This window comes from Nicotiana tabacum, chromosome 22 (genome assembly GCF_000715075.1).
Source record: "Nicotiana tabacum cultivar K326 chromosome 22, ASM71507v2, whole genome shotgun sequence".
NCBI classification, from domain to species: Eukaryota; Viridiplantae; Streptophyta; class Magnoliopsida; order Solanales; family Solanaceae; genus Nicotiana; species Nicotiana tabacum.
In genome coordinates, this window is record NC_134101.1 from 190,971,585 (window position 1) to 190,992,883 (window position 21,299).

Below are 21,299 nucleotides of genomic sequence, written 5' to 3' on the forward strand. Positions count from 1 at the left end.
TTGACTTTGCATAATTGATTCAAGATCTCAGATTTGTTATTTGAAGTTATTTCTTATAGCTTTTATTGATGATATTAAGTTATTTTGGCTAGATTCAAGCCGCCTGGAGGTTGATTCACGCAAGAAGGACTTCTTAGAGTGCTAATTTAGCTTACTTGAGGTATGTATCTTACCTAAACTTAGTTGAGGCAGCAATTGCCAAAGTTATTTGTAATAGTTACATGATATAGGTGGCACACATGTGTGGGGTTGAGCCCGTATGCGTGCACTGGGGTATTTTTCGTGCTCGGAGTAGTGTTTAGGCTGTGATATACCTTGGATTGATTGCTAAGCGTTGTGATGCTATTTATAATTGTACCCCTGTTGTGAGATATTTGAGCCATGTTTGAGGTTACATAGAGGTTAATCTCCTGATCGAACCTGATAATTGCTATTTTCATGATGTATTTGCCTAATTTTGAGCTATGATAGCACACTTTATACATGCATACATCTCAGCATGTCACTCATACCAGTTGAGGAATATGAAATTTGATGTTCATTGATCATGTATTCTTATATATCTACTTTCTGTGTGCTATGGATTAGACTGGCAGCACGTGACCACGCCGTGCGGATTGTGATATTGAGCATGTGACCATAGTGGATGGATTGTGATATTGCGTCTATGACCATATTAGGCGGATTGTAATATTGAGCTTGTGACCATACCGAGCGGATTGTGATATTGAGCCTATGACCACGCTAGGCGAATTGTGATATTGAGCCTGTAACCACGCCAAGTGGATTGTGATTTTTAGCATGTGACTATACTATTCATCGTGTGAATGTAGATCTATTCCCCTAGGATCACTCTCTCATGTTCCTTATTGAACGTGTACATGAAGTTTGAGAAAAAATGATCAATAGTTTGGTTCGGTTATTCAGATTCTGAGAAAAATCTAGCCAGTGATTGTTCTGATTATTGCATTTATCTTTACTTGCAATTTCCTTGGTTGTTTACCCGATTTGTTTGCATATCTTCTTTATATTTTGGATCGTTGACTAAGCAGGGTATATTAATTTGTTGTGTGCACCAAGGTGGTTTCGATCTGTGATTCATGACTTGATCATATTGTTGTTCTACACTTGTTGGAATTATGAACTATACAGGTGATTAGCTGGTATCATTTATAGTTCTTGCTTCTATTACCTTGCCGATGTTAGTTATGATACTTGCTGGGAGTACATGAGGTCGGTTGTACTCATAATACATTCTACACTTAATTATACTAATCCAGGTATTTGACCGAGCTACCAGTAGCTGAGGCTTGTTGTTGAGTTATCTTCGGAGAGGCGAGGTTGAGCTGCATCTCGACCGTAGTCTTGGCGTCTCTTTTTATTTTGTACTGTTGTCTTTCATTCAAAGAATATGGATTATTTGGTATTTTAGAATTGTATTTCCATTTTAGAGCTCATAACTCTTATTTACCAGTTATGGAGAATTTATTATGTATCAACGCTATTATGTTATGTTGATGGATTTAGACTTGTACTATTTCATCATTTCTATTACTATGATTCGTTATTGTTATGTTTGGCTTGCCTGGTAAGTGTGTTAGGTGCCATCACGACCGGTTGGCAGTCTTGGGTCGTGACAAAAACCTCCACTATGTGCCTTCCTAACCAACAACTCTCTCTAAGATGACTTAGGCATGCACAATCTATTTCCTCTAAATAATAACCCATCAAATTTATGAAACTTCAGCAACTTTTTATCCTCCAATTCAGTAGTTCTCCCTAATTGTTCCACTTCATCACGCCTAGCACAGGCCTCCTCAAAGTCAATATATAATCGGTACATTTCCTTTATACTTTCAAAACCCATCAACCTAGAGGTAAGGATGTTCATAAAAGAATATCTCCTAGACAAAGCATCAACAACCATATTATCCTTCCCTTATTTTTAGTACATTACATATGAAAAGGTCTCTATGAATTCCAACCACTTAGCATGCTTCTTTTTCAATTTACCTTGGCTATTAATATGTTTAAGAGACTCATGGTTGGTCCTTATCACAAACTTCTTAGTCCAAGATAGTGTTTCCAATTGGTCAAAGCTCTCTTTAAAGCAAACACCTTATCATATATGGAATAGTACAAGTTAGCTCCCTTCAATTTCTCACTAAAATATTCTATAGGTTTTGGTCTTGCATGAGTATGACTGTTATTCCTAACCCACTAGCATTATTTTCAATCTTAAAGGTCTTGTCAAAATTAGAAAGTTGCAAAAGATGTGCGAAGCTAATCTTCTCCTTCAAAAGCCTAAAAGATTCCTCTTGACTCTCTCCCCAATAGAAGGGTTTGACTTTCCTAATCGCCTCGATCAATGGACTAGCTATAATACTAAAATATTTTACAAATCTCCTATAGGAACTGGCTAGACCATGAAAAATCCTAATGTCACTAATGCTCTTAGGTGTTGATTAATTTCTAACTACCTCAGCCATACTCTCATCTACCTCCACACTATGAGAACTGATAAAAAATTCCAATATTTTATACGTCATTTGTACATCCAATATATATAATATTGTGTTTTCATCTTCGAGTTTCAATTTGAAATTCCAACCAAAATCACCTCAAATATTCACCAAGCTCCCTCAAAATTGAGATTTATACATCAAAGGTTATTCCAATCTTAAATATTCACCAATCTCCCTCAAAATTGAGATATATATTATAAAGGATATCCCAATCATTTTATAATAATACCCAATCCAAACAATTATAAAAATTCGCAAAATTCAAATTCGAATTTAAAGTTTTAAAACTTTTTAATAGTTGTCAACGGAGTTTAAGCTCTTGTCTTCATGTTATGCACACTTAAATAAAGTATAATTTCTTTTTCTTCTCATAGGCATATAGTGGCAAAATTAAAAAATCAACGAAAATGACTTGAAGAGGGATTATAATTGCAACATAACATATAATTTGATGTTGATAAGGCCATAACAAATAGGTCTTATATAACAGTACAATAAATCAATTAGATGAATATAATATCTTTGCTAACATAAGAATATATTGACAATCTTATCATTCTTGTTATAATTATTGTTTTTCATTCTCAACAGAAGATGCCCAAAAGGCAGATGCAACCACAAGCAAAGTAGGAGGTAGTGGTGTCGAGGTTGTTTTTTCATACATTTTTTGGTCCTTCATTCAAATAATTATTCAATTTTTCATTTCTCTTTGATTAGTTGACTTTCCAGTACTTATGAAGAGAGAATCCCGAGAAAGAGAGAGGGAGAGAAAATAGGGAATATTAAAGCCTAATTCCTTACTTTATATACAATTCGTAAATATGTATTATGTGTTAAGTAATTAAAGGGAAACCTCCCTGATAGTAGTAATTAGGTTTATTATTTAGCATATATAGGCATCTTCCCTTACTTTCTTCATTCGTTATATTAAAAATATTAAAGTGGATAACTACCTTTTTAATGCCATAGGAGTGGAGAAGTACCTGCTTTAAGATTCCAATTAATTTGAATTCGGGTCGTGTAAGACCCATTAATAAGAAAAATGCTCCATACTAATTTTTTATTTTATTTTCAAGATGCAAAACCAAAACTTCGTATTAAAAATCGATAAATCCTATCAATCCACTGCAACCTTTGTGGTAGAAAGGAAGGAGTCATATATCATTCAACACTGGAGCGGGGTGAGATTGAATCAATTTTCTTAACGGAAAAGGCCCTAAAATACCCCTATACTATTAGAAGTTGTTTAAAATTATATTGGCTTAGAAAAACTCCTATCGTCTTACTATTGAAACACATGTACCCCTAACTTGACGGACTGAATACGTGGCACCCATTCAAGGCTACTGGTCCATCCAGTCTTAGGCGACTCCCCCTTCTACCCGTTGCCTTATCGTATCCTTCAATTAAAAGAAGACCCTATATAAAATTTCCCCACTCTATTGTACCCTTCTTCTCCCCCCTCCCCTTCCCCCACCCATACTCTTGTCTTCTTCTTCTCTCCCCCCTTTCCCCCTCCCTTTTCTTTTTATATGAAAATGAAATTATGTTTGTTATCATTTTTTATGAGGCCACTACTATTTTGATTTCTGTTAGAGGTTGCTAATTTGAGAAGCTCTCTTAGCTTTTAAGTTTGGGCCTCATCATCGTTGTTGTCCATTTACTAATTATGAGCTCCTTGTTTAGTTTAGACTTTGATTGTCATCTGTTAGAACTCGATTTTCTTCATCTCTATTATGAGTTTGTGACTGTTTATTGATGAAATCCTTTGTAATAAAAAAAAAGATGGTGGTGGCGGAGACAACTGTTTTGGTTAGTTGGAGAGTTAGACGTAACGTTTTCTATTAGAATAGAGGGATGTGCAGATCCTATTGAGTAAGGGTCGATGTTTGCAAAAATATCAAGCCGACGAGGTCAGGTACCAATAGTGACAATAACAAAGGGGGGTTGTACACTAGTTGTGCGAGTGGAATGACCCAACTAGACCTAGTCAGCTCGAACCATTCTGTGGTTCTAGAGGACTCTAAACAAGAAGAGGCAAAGATGCCAGATTTGGACACTGCTGAACCGTAAGAGATTGCTCAGGAGGAGTGTTTGGGAAACAAAGCCGATGAGGGTGTAGTCAAAGAGAGAACTCCCGAGGAGAGTGATTTGGCTCATAAAAGCGAGAATCTGGAAGAGAGGGTCAACTATGGCAATAACTGAGGGGGGACTTGTTCTGTGAAAAACAAATGACTTCAAACAAGAACCTCAGGGCACCCAAAAGAGGTGAACCTGAGAAGAGCAGTAAGAGTAAGCCTACAACGCCAGAAAGCCTTTATTACTATACCTGTCAGTCACTAAAACCACTATGGGGTCTATGTTGGCTTAATACGATGAAGATAGACGGAAGTAAAGGAAAAGTGAAGGACATAAACCATTTCACGAGAGCTTCAAAAAGAGTGAATTGAATTAGCCGTGGGTGGCTGAACTGCAGGGATTTCTATTGTTGAGCTGGGTGAGCTAGGCTGCACTCGCCTTTTTGAATTGGATATACCAAAAAGGAGGAAAGGGTCAAACTTTATTGGTCGGGTAGCGGGTAATGGGTGGGTCGCATCTAATTAAAGGAGAAAATCTCACTTTATACCCATTAATTCCAAACTATTTACCCTTAATGCCCAAGCCCAAATTATTTACTTCTCCTACCCATGCGGCCCAAACTATTTACCCGACCTTTATTCTATTCGGCCCAAAGTGTATTTGTACTGTAAACTGCCTCCTAATAGTGGCTCCAAGGAAGTCCTAAGCTCCTTAACCTGCGATAAACATGACAGCCTCTTACTCATATGTATAATCTGATTAGAACAAGTAAAAAGAAGGATATGATTTGAAAGTTAGAGTACATTCACAATATCATCCTTTGAGAATCTACCCATTATGGATAACTAAGAATTTATAAATTAAAAAAAAAAGAAGTAAAGGACTAGTTAAATGCACAAGTCGGAGTACAAAATTTTCCAGAACCAACTACGATCTAATTGAACTTTGAGAAAATTTTTTTACTGAAGATAAATGCTACAAATATAAAACTTTTTACCTTGTGTTGTCGATCCTCCCCATCTAAATTTTTATGTATATTTGAATATTCACAATTGTCGGGCTTGAAGCTCTTGAATTTAAAATTTTTATTTTGAAGATTTTTTTTGTGATTCAAAGTGGGTGCTGTTAAATAGCATTTGGAGCTGATTTTAGGTGATTGAGATTGAATTTTTCAGTTGAAAATCGAAGAAGAACACAACTACCTAATAGTATACTGCTTCGGTATACAATATGTTGTAGAAGTATATAGCTATACTACAATAGTATACTATTGTAGTTTATAATATACTGCAACAGTATATTGTAATAATCGAAGAAGAACACAGTTACCTAACAGTATACCACTACAATATATAATATACTATAGGAGTATATAGTTATATTGCAACAATATACTATTATAGTATACAATATATTGTTATAGTATCCTATAATAATATGCAATATAATATAACAGTATGATGTAATAGTATATAATATATCATAATAGTATACTTATTACCCATAAATTCACTTGCCTTTTCCCTTTTATTTTGCTTTAAGCTTTTACCCAGCGTGAGGGGCAAAGTGAAAATTCAAATCTTTTTTTTTTTCGTTTTGATTTACTCTATGACTTGAATTCCAAGACTTCTGAATGTTGCAAAACATTAATCTACCATTGGAGGACCTTGAAACTTTGAAACTCATAAATTGGTTTGTTGAGTTTATAGTTATTTTGAAAATCAAAACAAGATTTTTTTTTAACTCTTTGCTAATAAGTGTATACCTTGTTGGTATAGCTATGTACTATAGTGGTATCATATGTTAGTTAATATTTTTAGTTGTATTAGCTACATTAATTGGTACACAATTTGATTTTTCTTTAGTAGTAGTATAAAAAAAGAATAAAAAAAATAGTGAAAACAGTAAATGAAATTAGATTATGAAGAGAAAAAGAATATAAAAAAAGAAGTTAAATGAAATTAGAAAAGGAAAAAAGAAAAAAATAAGAAGAAAAGGAGAAAAAAGAAAAGGAGAAAAGAGAAAAATAGAAAAAAGAAAAGAAAAGAAGCATAGAAATAAAAAAGAATTGGAGAATAAAGAAAAAATTCCACACAAAAATTACTATGGGTAGGAAATATAATTAGTTTATGAGTAAAAAAATAAATGGGTAGACAAGGATAAATAATTTTATTTTTATGGATAATTGTGTCATTCTTACTAATTTAAGACCGGATGGACCAACAACTTTAGATGAGTGCTATGTGTCCCGTCCGTCAACTCAGAGGTATATGTGTTCCAATAACAAGAAAGTAGGAATTTTTTTGAGCTAATAATATAATGGAAGGCAATTTAAATAATTTTTAACAGTAAAAGATATTTTAGGATCTTTTCGATTTTCTTAAACTTCCATTTTTTTGTAAGAAGATGATGAATTGGATTTGGACCACTATAATAGTGGGCAAAGTCTTCCTTTAATAATTGTACCCACAAGTCTCCCCGGTCAGCGGAATAGCTGGAAAAATAAATGCTGTAGGTGAACATCAACACATATCATTGATTCGAACAATTCCTTAATGCTTTTATGTAAAATTATTTAAACTTCTTCATTCACCTAAATATTGTCCAATTGCATTTTCGAATAATTTAGAATGAAGCTTAAGGTTTTTATTAATTTTACCAGTATTGTTCTTAACACTAATTACAAATCATGTCAAAAAAGTGATACAAAAGATCAAAGTTTAAATTTTAATAAAGATAAAATATCACTAGGTTATTTTTATTTTTATTTTTTTAAGTCTTGATGGTAAAATGATAATACTCTAAATTTTCTCTTTTAACTTTAACTATGAATAATTATTTTTTTCTCAATTTCAACAAAATATTGTCCAACAGATAATTATAAAAGGAAGTATGTATCCAATCAAATAATTAAGGTGTGCTTAAGCTCTAAACAATACATTTATTAAAATAGATAACACGTCATATCTCTGAAGAAAGTAAAAAGTGCCCATAATTTTAGGACAGCATACTGTAAAAAAAAAAACAAGGTAGTAGCATTAGAAAACATAAATACTTGAAAAAGTAATGATTAAAAGGGGTCAACCAGATACAACTTCTACAGACAGATAGTGTTTTCTCGACACATCATTCTTGACTCACTCTTAGCTTTCCTACATTTTAATTTCGGTGGCATGTTTAAGAAAAGCTATTTTTAAGCCAAAATAGCTTTTAAAGCCATTAGATAGGAATTTTAACTTTTTGCTTTTGGCTTTATTTTGCTATTTTAGTTTAAAAATAAATGTTTAAAAGTACTTTTTTACTTTATTCAAACACTACAAATGACTTAAAAGTTATTTTGGCTTAAAAGCGCCGATCCAAACCGGCTCTAAATAAGTTTAGACCTTAGAAAAAAAAATTATTTTAGAAATATAAGTTATAAATATTTATGTCATATAAATTATTTTAGTAAGATAGAAATTAATTAATTATAGAAACTGATATTTTTGAAAAAGGACATACAGGAATATTATTTTAAAGACATCTTCTTACAGAGAAATTTTTTTAGCTTTGAAAAATTCTTTGGAATAGTTGAGCTCACTGTGGATTATTGTTGTCTGCAAATTCGTTAATATCAAGGAGAGGCCATGTTAGATATCCGCCTTGGTGTTCTCATATCACCTGATCTTGTCCCTTCTTTGCTTCTTTGAGATCTGTGACTTTGAAAGATTCAGTGTTTGCACGTCGTGCTCTAAACTTCAAGATTCCAGCTTGGTTTCCTTCAGAACAGCTCTAAGCTGCTGAGTGAGTTGAAACTTTGATGAAATTTGGATTCTTTGCTTTACTGTTAGCTTGACTTTTGTTGGTTGGATGATTACTTGAGTTTGACTATTAAAGTTTGTGTCTTTGTGGTTTGTTTGTTTGAGGAAAGATGGGAGTAGCAGTAAATGAATTCCTGATTTTTGTTGCTTTAGATTATGATTATGATTTTGATTGAACTGAACTTATAGTCTCATACCATCTGTTGTGCTCCTTGTTATGAATAATATTTATTGATTGGTGAAAACCAAAAGCTGTTTGCTTCCAATATGGTAGCGTGTGTATTATCTCTGAAGAGCTGATTTTGATGAGTTAATTCAACTTTTTGGTTTTGTGTTGATTGGATGATCACTCTCAATTTGACTACGTATTTGCTTGCTTGTGGGTTGGATGTTTTTGTAATGTTGGTGACTCTTTCATGTTTTCTGCATCTGTGGACTGAAACCAGTATCATTTGCTATCATCCATTTATGGATAATGAATTGGATAGGAAAGAAATAGCTATTGAGTTTCTATTTGAAGTCAATTAGGTGGTGTATAACTTCCCTGAAGTTGCAGATTTAACCATCTTTATATATCTGATCAGGCTGTACTAAATGTCTATCTTTATTTAACCTATACGTCTTAATTTAATGGCACTTCTTAGTTATGTTACGTGAAAGAATTTCTGAAAAGTAACATATTGGCTCAGTCTATTTATTCATTGTACCCAAAACCTCAGAGTTGCTTGGATGGTCCGACATTTATTATATGTTTACTAAACATATGGACCTTGTTCGGATACTCGAGATTTGCTCTTTCCCTTGTTTGATTGAATTCCCTGCTGATAAATTTTCAGATAAAGCATCTAATTCATTTTAATTGTGATATTTAATTTTGATAAAGAAAAAGGCATAGATATATATCCCTTGAATAATTTTATTTTGTCAAAAGTTCAAATTCCTGTTGTGACTAACTTGCACAAATACATCTATACTGAGAAGCTTTTCTGAAACATGATTTTCATAAATTTGTAGGTCCCTCCATACTTAATATACCAAAATACTTCATTCATTGATTAAGAATTAGAGAGGAGACAGTACGGTTTTCCTTGATATGCAATATGAGGGACACTGGTAACATCTCCCAGTACCGAGATAGATTGGATCAGACGCTGGCGTCTCATGATCTTGTAAACAATGATTTACTTAAGCCCCTTGTCAAGAATCAAATGCTACGCTCGTCAGAATGTGATCTTCAAGGTTTGTTCAATCACTTCGAATATAGATTTTACTTTAATAGGTAGTTACCTAATTCTAAAACATTTATATCATCTAATACATACTAAGCAGAGATGCCTTTCTCCACCCCCCACCCCTTTTTCTTTTCCAGAATGTAGTGATGATCTAGTAGAGAGAAGAACCAAGGAAGTGGCAAACTTCCTGAGCATGTTAAGGAGTGCATCTGTAACTGATGGTGAGAAGTCAAAGTCTTCTGAGGCAACACATGGTGGTTGGAAAGTAGGCTATCTATCACATTTATAGATTATCTTTTCTCTTATTCTTGAAATCTTGACTCACTAATGTGATTGTGGATCCGAAACTTATTTGAAGCATCAGTGTTGCTCATTTTTAGTAGCACCAAAGCCTGGTGCTTTATTGGGACAGCCAGAAATTTTTGGTGTTGCTATTCATGTATTGCAACAGTATTTCTCCTTATCTGTTATTTAATATGAGAGCAATGCTGGTTTCTCCATCTTTTGCAGGTAAAACAAGATACTGAAGAATACCGTGTTATGTATCGAGAGGGACCAGAAGGCACTCCTTTCCATACCCTCCTTGTTGAAGGCTATGTAGATGGCCCAGCAGATGTTTGTAAGAAAAAATTAAAATCTCAATTATTTTATTAACTGTTGGAGTGATTATCAGTCAAGGTCATATAGAAAGTTCGTGTTGCTTTAGTATTGGACGACTTTTGAGATAAGAACTGGCTGTTTCAGGTTTATGCATCTCATGGGGAGCAGAGCTCTACAAGAAGTGGTGAGAATCCCGTATGCTAAAGACTCTTAAGCAGCTTGTCTCATGTTTACCATGCAACAAAAATCAGTTACTAGGCAGCTGCTTGCTGCACTGCTTCTAAATAATCTTCATAAACAACGAGTGAAAAAAGGATATAAAAGTCTGACACTTTTGTTGTCCTAAAGAATAATTGTCTGGGTAAATCTTAATACAAATGTTCGCATTTTCTGCCACAAAGGGACTGGAGTCGGTGCAGAGCTTAAACTATAAAATTTTAGTTGTAATGGTGGTATTGCTTTTGTATCAGCAAATTTTGTATGAGTTCGAAATCAAACATTCGAGTAAGAGAAATTGTATAAGTTGGCAGATATGAGACTGGTGGTAGAAGTGGTGGATAGGTGGCTTTTGAAGCAATTCACGGAGAACGACATTCATGGTGAATTCATTAGGGGGTGCGGGGGAGAGATTGTGCATCAAGTACAATGGTATCACAGCATCCGCTCAGAAATACTCTTTATTACCTGTACAACCCAAGTAGTTAATGCACAAACAAAAGGTACATAATAAGAGCACATATATATATTAAGAAAAGTACTACACAGAAATATATGTGTTTATTTGTAACACAACCGCAATTTCTTGGTTTTGTCTATATTGGGAAATAATTGCTCTTACCTTTTATCAAGGTGATGATGTACATTAAAGCTGCTGGTAGACTAAATGCAGTAAATGTAAATATGAAAGCTCTAGAATGGATCTGCTCGAAGAAACCTAACTAAATAAAATGTCAGTAGAGGTTCAAAATCTTTAACATATCCATTTGCGATACAGTAATGTTCATTGAATACTAGTTCAAGGGATAGTCCCAGCGATTTTGGGATTGAGGGATAGTCTGATGTTGCATTGGCACTTCTGTTTTATGGATATTTCTACTTATCCATCTTTTTCACTTCTATTTATTATACGTTTCTAATATCAATGCAATGACTCGTTATGAATAAATGTCAAGCAACAAGTTGTGTTAATACACCCCATTTTCACATCAGGTGGCCGCAAACCACAATTCCTACATTCAAGATTGTAGCCTCCGAGTGCTTGCAGAAGGTCAGAGACGGTGAACAAATATGTCTAGTAAGGTTTGTCATCCTATAGCAGTCCATAGATATTTATTTTGTTCTTCTTATCATGTCTCTAATTATGTGCTGATATATGTTTAACTACTTGGAAGAAAGGATGAAGCTTTCATGGCCGTTGTCAGCAAGAGAGGCCCTTATACATTTCTTTGTATTTGAGTACTTTCAAGATGGTCTGATTGTAGTACTTGTAAATTCGGTAAGTTTGTGAAAGTCCACAACATTTGTCAATGATTATATCTTTGATAACTATCTATATTTCCATTATCATATTTGTTTTCATCAATATTAAAGCAACTGATAGCAAGCTCTATTTCCAGATCTCTGACTTAGATAGTGTTGATAGAAGCACTCATGGTTTTTCAAAAGATGGAATACCACTTCCACTGGATGTAGTACGAATTGATGTGGTGGGAGGTTTTGCTATCCAGAAAGTTACTGATAATCGTAGCTACTTCAGGTAACTTTGAACTTCTTTTATATTAAATTTAAAATATTTATCACATATAGATAGACAGGCATAGCAAGTCTTGACATGGGCAGTATGCTCAGCTTTGAACGCTTCCTTTTGCTTTCTCGTGTTAGCCTTTTCCATAGGAACCTTCTTTACTAGTATTATTATTTTTTTGGGTGGGTGGGGTGGGTGGGTTCAAGAAGATGCTTTTGGAACTATGGAGACTGGTTGTGGATATAAGATTTTGTAGTGTTGAAACTTTAAGTGATATAGTTTAAAATCTTTGAAGATTTTATTCTGGTAATCTGGGTCCTTGTTGTTGTTGGTGGTGGTGGTGGTGGTGGTGGTGGTGGTGGTGGGGGGGTTGAGAATGGGTAGCACAATTTCCCATGTTCAAAACAACCCGGCTATTTTGACTTCCACTCTAAAACGTTCTAACTCTAGATTGATGATATGGTTATTAAGTAGGTTCCAGTGGTATTGAAACATGATTCTTCCACTCAATACGTTGAGAGCTTTGTTTGTAATAAGCTAATATTTCTCCTGTTTAGTGACTAAAATTTTCTTATCAAAGAGTTCCTATATTTACATATAGAAAAAAAGAGAACGTTCATATAAATTGCATTGCCAGATATGTTGCATAAATTCTTGGAGTATGTCCTGCTCTTGGTATATTGGAAATATGCAATAGTATAACGACTACTCTTCTAGAATCCAACATAACAATATATTATTCTTTAAGAGTGGTGCTCCTTGCATGTTGTTTGAGCTCCTAAAGAACCGAAGGAATTAGAATGTCGACATGACACCTTTGTCGGTGACAAGATTCTTACCCAATTTGGTCAACATTCAACGGGTTCTTCGACCAACGAAAGCTGAAACTGCTAAGACGAAGACATAGATGAAATGAAGTCCTGTGAGGAAGACAGATGAAAGACGAGGGATACAGCAACTTTCGGGCAAGTTCGTCTCTCTGTTTGTGCTTCAATGTTGTCATCTCTCTTCCTCTTCTTTCATTTGAATGCAAACAGAGATTCCATAGATTGACTGGGATGTGTAAAGCTCACCAAAGTTAGGATTTTTTGTTGTTTGGTATTGATGGACTGGGTTTGTGAAAGTGGGTTTTAAAACATATTTCAGAGAATTGCATTATATGGGCCGACACAAATAAGTTTGGGCCACAGTGTTCATTATTTTCTTTGTTATTAGCAAGTCCAAGAAGAAACAAAATAAGCTGGTTACCACTTGAACAACTAAAAAATATATGTTTGTTTCGGCATAACTTACTTAACTAAATCGCACTGAATTTGATTGAAATTTTTAACTGAAGCTTGACTTACTTTTCTACCAATGCGAATAAGTAATAGTCAAATATTTCATACTAATGTATTCATTACCCATATCCCAGCACTCATTCCCATTCTTTTTCTCCACACCCTGAATCCTAAAATCTATAAGAAGACAAATCGACTTCTAGATATGCACCAGTCTTACCTGTAACATAGATTGCCAGTTCGAGTGCGCCAAAAATTTAGATCATTACTGGGAGAACAGTTTATTCTTTCTCCGGCAGCATTCTAGAGAACCATCACTCAGAATACATTAGAAAATGCCGATGATCTCTTACATGGACCGATATAAATCATCTAGTATAAAAGGAAATTAGAGAAAGGAAGCTTAAAGGAACACTGAGCAAGTCAGCATAGCCATAGTCTATGGTAACTTTGTGGTGTTTGGTTTCTTTTGGTCATTAAGCCCCTCAATCAGATTAGGTCCCACATAGCCTGATGTCCCTTCTCCCTATTAGTTTGCATGTTAGATGTTACTTAGGTTGTCGATGAATCAGGATCCAATTGTGGGCTGCATCCGAAATGCATCAAGAAGATGGTCACAAGTAATGATACACCGATATTCCTGCTTAAGTGTGTTTGAACTCCTAGAAGCCCAAAGAAGGTTTCCTCCTCTTTTTTGCCGGTTAGCAGTAGTTCTGCAAATGATTAGAGCTGATAATTTTGGCAAAAGGAAGAACGTTCCTCGTGATTCAGTGCTTTTATGTGCAACGAGACAGGATACAACATTAACCAAATACTGTTTTATAAATCAGATACTGTTTATAGTAGATGTGTAATCGTGATCCCCTACTTCTCTTTGATGAAAAAGTACCTAGTTATTGGAAAGAAAGAAAAGCCAAATGCTGTGATAAGCAGTGTAGGATAGTCAGAGTGACATCAAATTCAGTGTTAAAAAGAATTTACCGCTCCTATTATTTTATTATGAACTCTCTTTTTCTGCTTTTAAATTTAACAGGACTATAGCAAACATGGATATCAAACTGGACTTTGTTCCTCCCTCATTCATCAATTTTGTTTCAAGGCAGCTCGTAGGTGCTGGTTTCAAGCTTTATAAAAAGGTTAATGCCAGTTCAGTTCCCACTTCTGTTTCTGATTTTTCTTTTTGTGAAATACGATGATCTGATAAAATCAATATTTGTCTTCTCTGAATAATAATTATAATATACTATTTTTCTTGCAGGAAGTAGCTTCAGTAGTCAAAGGCGACGAAGATTTCAGCAACGCTCTAAAAGATCCACTATATGCTAGAGTACGGAAAGCTCTTTATTCAGATAATATAAGTAATGGCAATGCGGCTTTGGAACTGCTAGACCTAAAGAAAGATGTCTGTCGGCTTGATGAAGAGAAAAGAAATGGCAATGGGGCTTTAGAATTGGAAGAGTTGAAGGAAGACACGTGTGTTAATCTTGATGAAGGGTCAAGGGAGACTTTGGGACTGCAAAAAGAGCTGAAGAAAGATGCATCTCTTCAACTTAATGAACGGACAAGAGATGACAATGATGCTTTAGAACTCCAAGACCCAATAGGAGACGCCTGTGTTCACGTGGATCAAGGAACACGAACAAATGTTGAAGTCAAAAGACCAGAACAGATGGTGCAATCGGATAATGGTTTAATTTGTTCATCACAGCAGGACAACTTTGTGGCTGGAGATAACAAAGGTCACAGCGAAATTGAGGAAATTAATGAAGACACGAGTGAAATGATTGAAAGTTTAAATGAGAATGACAAGAAAGCGCACAATTATCCAGCTAATCAAGTCGTGCACGTGCCTGCCAACAACAAGAAGGTTTTGATTAGCTCTGAGGTCCGACAAGCTCTGGGAACTTTAGAGAAGGCAATCTCTATCATAAGGGATTTTGGATATAATTTGGAGATTAGATCTGTTCCCAGCAACACTACTGTTAAGTATGTAGGTGTAGAGGAGGATGGTCAGGAAAATTCAAAATCATCAGAAACTGATCGAATTCATGGAAGTGGCAGCGCTTGTGCTGATTCACCAAAAAAAGAATTGTCAGAGGCGACCCCTTACGAACACAGGAACAGCTCTTCTAGTCACAGTTCCAGGTAAATTTTGTTTGCTTAATAGCAAGAGGCTACATTGAAATAATGGGTGATGCTAAGCTTATTTATTCTACACCAAACGTGTCAAATTGGTTTCCAAGAAGTTAAATATGTATTTGCCAAATGAGCACATAGAAACGGCAAAGATATCGTCACTTAGCTTAGTAAAAACCTTAGATTTCTGCAACTTCGTCTGCACGTCTCAAATTATGCATGAAGAGAAGATTCTGCAACGCTAAATTTTTGTTGAAATGACATGATTTGCTTACTATGCGTTTGATCATATGCTTGATGAGCTTCTTCTAATCTATTACGTAATATCTAAAAAATTGGTGTATAAACTTTCCAGGCGTACAAGTTCTACTCTGTGCACGAGGGAAGCCACCCACAACAAGAAGATTGCTCCTGCATCACCAGATGATTATGTTGAAATCTCGGGCGATGAACACCATACTGCTGTACGTACCTCAGTAGACCAAACAAAGGAAGATAACGTCACGGCTGTCCATGCAGATAGCGTCCACGGAAAAGAGAATGGTAAAAGGAAAAGAAAGCTGCCATTTTACTGCTGCTTGTATTTTCTCCCTGGACAGGTCATGGGTTGAGCGTGAGCAATTTTGTTTGTAGGAAGGAAAAACCATAGTGTTACCTGTTCTTACGGCTGTAAAATGTAATGAAATTAAGGTTAATACCAGAGTGTTCTGTACAATACAATGTAACTAACATGCTCATATGTAGTACAATGTAACTTTATATCCACGGTACCAGAATTATAAGAGCAAATATAAGAATAGGAAATAAGGCGAAGTGGGTATTTTCTTTTTACTTGACTGTTATTCTCAAGAGGAAAGAATTATTGAACTTTCTTTTATCTCGTTAGAAGAAAATTACAATACTGGTTTATCATGATTTACTTGGTCTCTTAAACTACTTATTGCGTGGACGTGAGATGGTACTCAATTTTGTATTGCATGTTTCTTGAACACATACAATAGTAATGTTCTTCTGGTCAAAAATTCCTTTTTTATATTGCTGCACCGAGAATTTTCAATAATACCATATGAACTGTCACTTTCAACAAGCCATTCTAACTATACTAGATTCTAGATTCTTAAATTTACTACTGTATGGTAAGGGATTCGCTTAACCATTGAGAAATATTCTAAATAATGTAGAGAAGTTGGAATAAAGTTGATTAAGATTTGAAACTTTTTGTCTGTTTCAAGTGGCTTAATGATTAATTGACAGTTGAAACTTCATTACAGATGAGATATGAACCGAAATTTCAAGAAAAAAAAAATCTTTGATTTTGTCAATAAGAATTTCATTAATCATCATAGCTAGTACTCAGAAAAATACAGAGTATAGTGCTTTTGTTCTCCCTTTATAGTTGATCTCCTTTATTGAATTTGGCATTGCTATAGTACCACAAAAGATTAAGGAAAAGATATCACATCTTTCAGGCTTTGTTAAAAAATGTCTCAACTGTTCAGACATGTAGCATCTACTGTTAGAGTCCCAGATTATTATAATAAAATATTTAATTTTTTAATATAATCTTGTACAATTTTCGCCTTATAATTTAACATTTGGATTAAGTTAGTTTCAAAAATTTCATTTCCCTAATTATAATTGACACGTGTCTTCAATCTAAAGTACCATTAAAAAGTTACGCTGAATTTACTAGTCCGGAACCCAATTGTGATTCTTTTGGACTCTTATAGCCTGTTTTGCCAAGCTTATTTTTGGCCAAAAGTGCGTGCTTTTGGCCAAAAATTGAGGTGTTTGGCCAAGCTTCTGGAAGGAAAAAAAATGTTTTTGAGGAGAAGCAGAAACAGTTTTGGAGAAGTAGAAAAAAGTAACTTCTCTCCAAAAAGCACTTTTTTGAGAAATACTTTTGAGAAAAATACACTTAGAAGCAGTTTTTAAAAATTTGTCCAAACACTAATTGTTGGTCAGAAATGCTTTTCAAACTAATTAGCCAAACACAAACTGCTTCTCACCAAAAGTACTTTTGAAAAAAACACTTTTAAAAAAAAACACTTCTCAAAATAAGCTGATTTTTGCAACTTGGCTAAACGGGCTATTAAACTACTTATTGCGTGGACGTGAGATGGTACTCAATTTTCTATTGCATGTTTTCTTGATTCTTAAATTTAGTACTGTGTGATAAGTCACTTTCGTAAAGTCGCTTAACCATAGAGCAATATTCTAAATAATGTAGAGAAGTTGGAATAAAGTTGATTATCTATTGAGCATCTTAGGCTACTTTACAGATCTCAAGACTAAGATTTGAAACTTTTTGTCTGTTTCAAGTAGCTTAATGATTAATCGACTCTTTAAACTTCATTACAGAAGTTGCTTAATCAGCTCGCGGAGATCGTTTACCCTCAAAATCGGATAACAATTGAATTTATAAGTTGTTCTAAGAATACGTGGATTAATTTGACACAAAGTGATAGATTGAACTATAAGTAAAGCAAACAATAATAAAGTAAATTCAAACTGTGTAACTTGAACAGTTATAGCCTTGAGAAATAGATCTCACTCGAACTGAATATGATCCAAATAATATCAAATTAATACAGAAGAACAGTAGCTTGCATAAAGAAAATAATATTATAATATTTTTGGGATGCGTGTTACAATGTGTATTACAAAGAATCACCCCCTTTTATATAGTGGGGGAGTCCTGCTTTAGGTACATATCTGTAAAAGGTAAGAAATCTCATGATTTGCTACTTAATCGGTCTCTCGTTGACACGTGCCGAGATTCCCGCCGTGATATCCAACTAATTGCGGATATTTCTGTCACGACACAAACCTATGAGCTGCAACGGGCACTCGGTACCTTACTTAACCGGGTACCAACATAACATATCGTTCTTATTTTACTTTCATTGGCAAATGGGTCAAACAGGTCATCATGGGCTAACCAGAATAAACATTGGGAATACTCAATATAGGACGACCCAATATGATATAAAAACTTATACATATGACATACGGGCCTATAAGGCCAACGTGATCATTTGTAAACTCAAAATATAGGCCGGCATGATCAAAGTATACAAGCATTCGTATACATGACATCTGTCGCATGCCTCTAAGAGTACATACTTATCATAAAGGTCGGGACAGGGCCCCGCCATACCAAACAATATACGTCTAAATCATACTGACCAAACAAGCAATTCCGGAGCAAACGGAGCGCACCAACATCTTCCGCTGAGCTGATAGCCTACTTGGAGGGCTCTCGACCTGTCTATCGGGACCTGCGGGCATGAAACGCAACGTCCCTAGGAAAAAGGTACGTCAGTACAAATAATGTACCGAGTATGTAAGGAATGAAAATCAGTAAACAATAGACATGAGAGAAACATAGAGTAAAAGACTCAACATGTATATCTGAATAGCTATGTGAATCATTTAATATTATAATGTCATGCATATGCGTATAAATGTCATACCTTGCATGGATAAATGCGTTCAAAATATCATTAAGCCTCTAAGGATATCCCATCATATCATCTCGGCCATTGTGGGCAAATCATCAACGTATACCAACTGATCAGGTGGTGGTGCGTATATAACACTGTAACCTTTTCTCATATCCCATATACATATATTATACATATATACGCGTATATAACGTCATCTGGCCATGGGTCAATGTAAATGAATGTAATGCATGAGAAGCTCGTCAATAAAAGCTTTCGGTGTGTCATAATACCATTTTGCCTTTGATTAATATCATGAAATAAACTTTATCAACTTACGTATTTTTTGAGACCCATGAACAGATGATAGAATAATATGACACATGGAGAATCAAGAACATAAGCATCTCTAGTATTTCTATGAATAGAGTCATTTATGGAAATTGTGTATTTGCTCGTTTCGTTTGTGTCGTATAGATTATGCCAAAAGAAATAAGGGATAGCCTTAACATACCTGAGTTGATTCTCTTGACAATCCTCTAACATACGTCAATTGCGACAAATCACATAACGGCAGATCGAAGTAGGGAAGAATCCGAATGATATTCTTTGAGAAAGATTGCACCGTACTCCCTTAGAATCGCAAAACCCTGTTGCTATAATATCACGTAGTCTCGTACGATCTTTGGTAGCAAAGTCACGTTGATAACATTTGAATAAGTTGCTGAAGCTTCCTTCTTCATTTTAGAGATTCTAAAAATGAATTTGAAAGGTTTTGTTAACCTTTAGGAGTGGGCCCCACTTTTTGGCTTAGTTGGCCACAACCCAATTCTCTAAGAATGACACCTTGAATCATGATATAAGAGTCATATGTTGTGGCTGCCACGTTTTGGTGGTCAACTCTTATCCAATAGTGTCCTAATTATTTCCTTAATTAATTGACTATCCCCCATTAACCAATAAATTTCTAATTATCCACATAATTAGGAATTATCTCAAATTACTTAAAATACTAATTACTTTTAACACATTTTATACCCCTTACTATCATAGTCATGTGGTACCTTGTATGACACTAGTCCATAAATATGGGGTATTATAGCTCGGGTTGTATTCTATCCCAAATTGACAAACTTCGACAAAACTAGTCTTCTTCGATTCGCTTACCCTTTCACCTTCACGAATTTACTTATCACTTGTTTAAAATAGCATAATACTTATAATCCCAAAAAATCTCATTCCCGAACTTACAAATTAACTTACGACGAAATTTTAGCGTACGAAAATGTGGGATGTAACATCATTCTCCCCTTTGGAACATTCGTCCTCGAATATTGACTGATACACTTATCATTATTATAACCCATAGTTCCGCTGAATACTTTAGTACTCTTCTTGCCATCTAGGCAACTATTTTTGTGAACAAATCCAAAGGCCAGGGCATTCCCCCCTTTAGGCCTCTTTCTTTCACCACGGCCTAATTCTTCCAATCTCGTAACTCTTACTACCTTCTGTCATGCAGCCTGTACGACTTTTTCCTTGTATGTGCACCTATGCGACTCTTCCCTTTAGCTTTTAAACAATCTCTAGGCTTCACTTTGGGAACATATACATAACTTGACAAGATGTCCCTCTGGGCATCTATAGGTATACTGAAGTTCTTGCTCGATACTTTGTCGAACTTGACTATTGCTATATCTTGTTTCATAGACCTAGTTATTCATCTACATGACTTTATTGTATCTAGGTAGGTCATACTATACCATAACTCTTACCTTGGTTTTATTATTATCGAGGTCTGCTACCCACTTCCAGGTTCCTCTTTCGCTGCTTATCATATATGTATAAATATAAGTCCTTTAATATTTCCTCATTACTGTTCATCTTAAAAATGACAGCCTGATCTCATTTTATACTGTTGAACTTTTATCCATCTATTGTTGATCTATAATCTACCACTGATAACTTGACCTCTTATGTAACACTGCCGCTAGGGCTCATGTCTCATCGGGGAACATCTGAAATGATTAGACTATCCACTTAGGGCGATACCATGCTTCCATAACCGTATTTCATAGCATCCCAATGTGATTCACCTTACGTGGGTATTTTTTTATCATGTACAATTCATGAAATCCCTTTTTTTTTCTTCAAATCATTACTCAATCAAAGGCCCAAACGTCATCCTTTATCTATCACAATTACACCCTCATTATACTATAAGGGCAGCATTCCATCTCTTCTAAATGCTACTAGTTCATTCAGGCTATACTGAGCTTTCTATAAATTAGAGAAACCATCAGCTCTTCTTGTTTTCATGGGCTTAATCCCGAGGACTTATCCATTCTCATCACCTTCGCACTCGCATTTTATTATCCTTACTCCTGTCTTCCTAAAACCTTGTCGCTCTACCATACTTTAGCTTGCGACTTACACATATCCATTTATACTACTCAC

General features: G+C 34.9%; 1 protein-coding gene across 1 annotated transcript; it reads left to right on the forward strand.

The window, feature by feature from the left end:
• The first annotated feature begins 7,680 nt into the window (after positions 1–7,680).
• LOC107796545 (uncharacterized) lies at positions 7,681–16,227 on the forward strand. Its single transcript, XM_016619335.2, has 11 exons — positions 7,681–8,387; positions 9,419–9,643; positions 9,774–9,901; positions 10,147–10,255; positions 10,381–10,420; positions 11,446–11,535; positions 11,632–11,731; positions 11,853–11,992; positions 14,294–14,396; positions 14,519–15,405; positions 15,752–16,227. The coding sequence occupies exons 2-11, from the start codon at positions 9,505–9,507 to the stop codon at positions 16,005–16,007; spliced, it is 1,992 nt and encodes a 663-aa protein (XP_016474821.1). The 5' UTR covers positions 7,681–8,387; positions 9,419–9,504; the 3' UTR covers positions 16,008–16,227.
• The last annotated feature ends 5,072 nt before the right edge of the window (positions 16,228–21,299 follow it).

Bases quoted from the DNA above. Each gene is read 5' to 3' on its own strand.
- LOC107796545 (XM_016619335.2), top strand. From the start codon at position 9,505: ATGAGGGACACTGGTAACATCTCCCAGTACCGAGATAGATTGGATCAG. The intron at 11,536-11,631 runs GTTTGTCATCCT...CTTGGAAGAAAG, and splicing joins GAACAAATATGTCTAGTAAG to GATGAAGCTTTCATGGCCGT. The intron at 11,732-11,852 runs GTAAGTTTGTGA...CTCTATTTCCAG, and splicing joins TTGTAGTACTTGTAAATTCG to ATCTCTGACTTAGATAGTGT.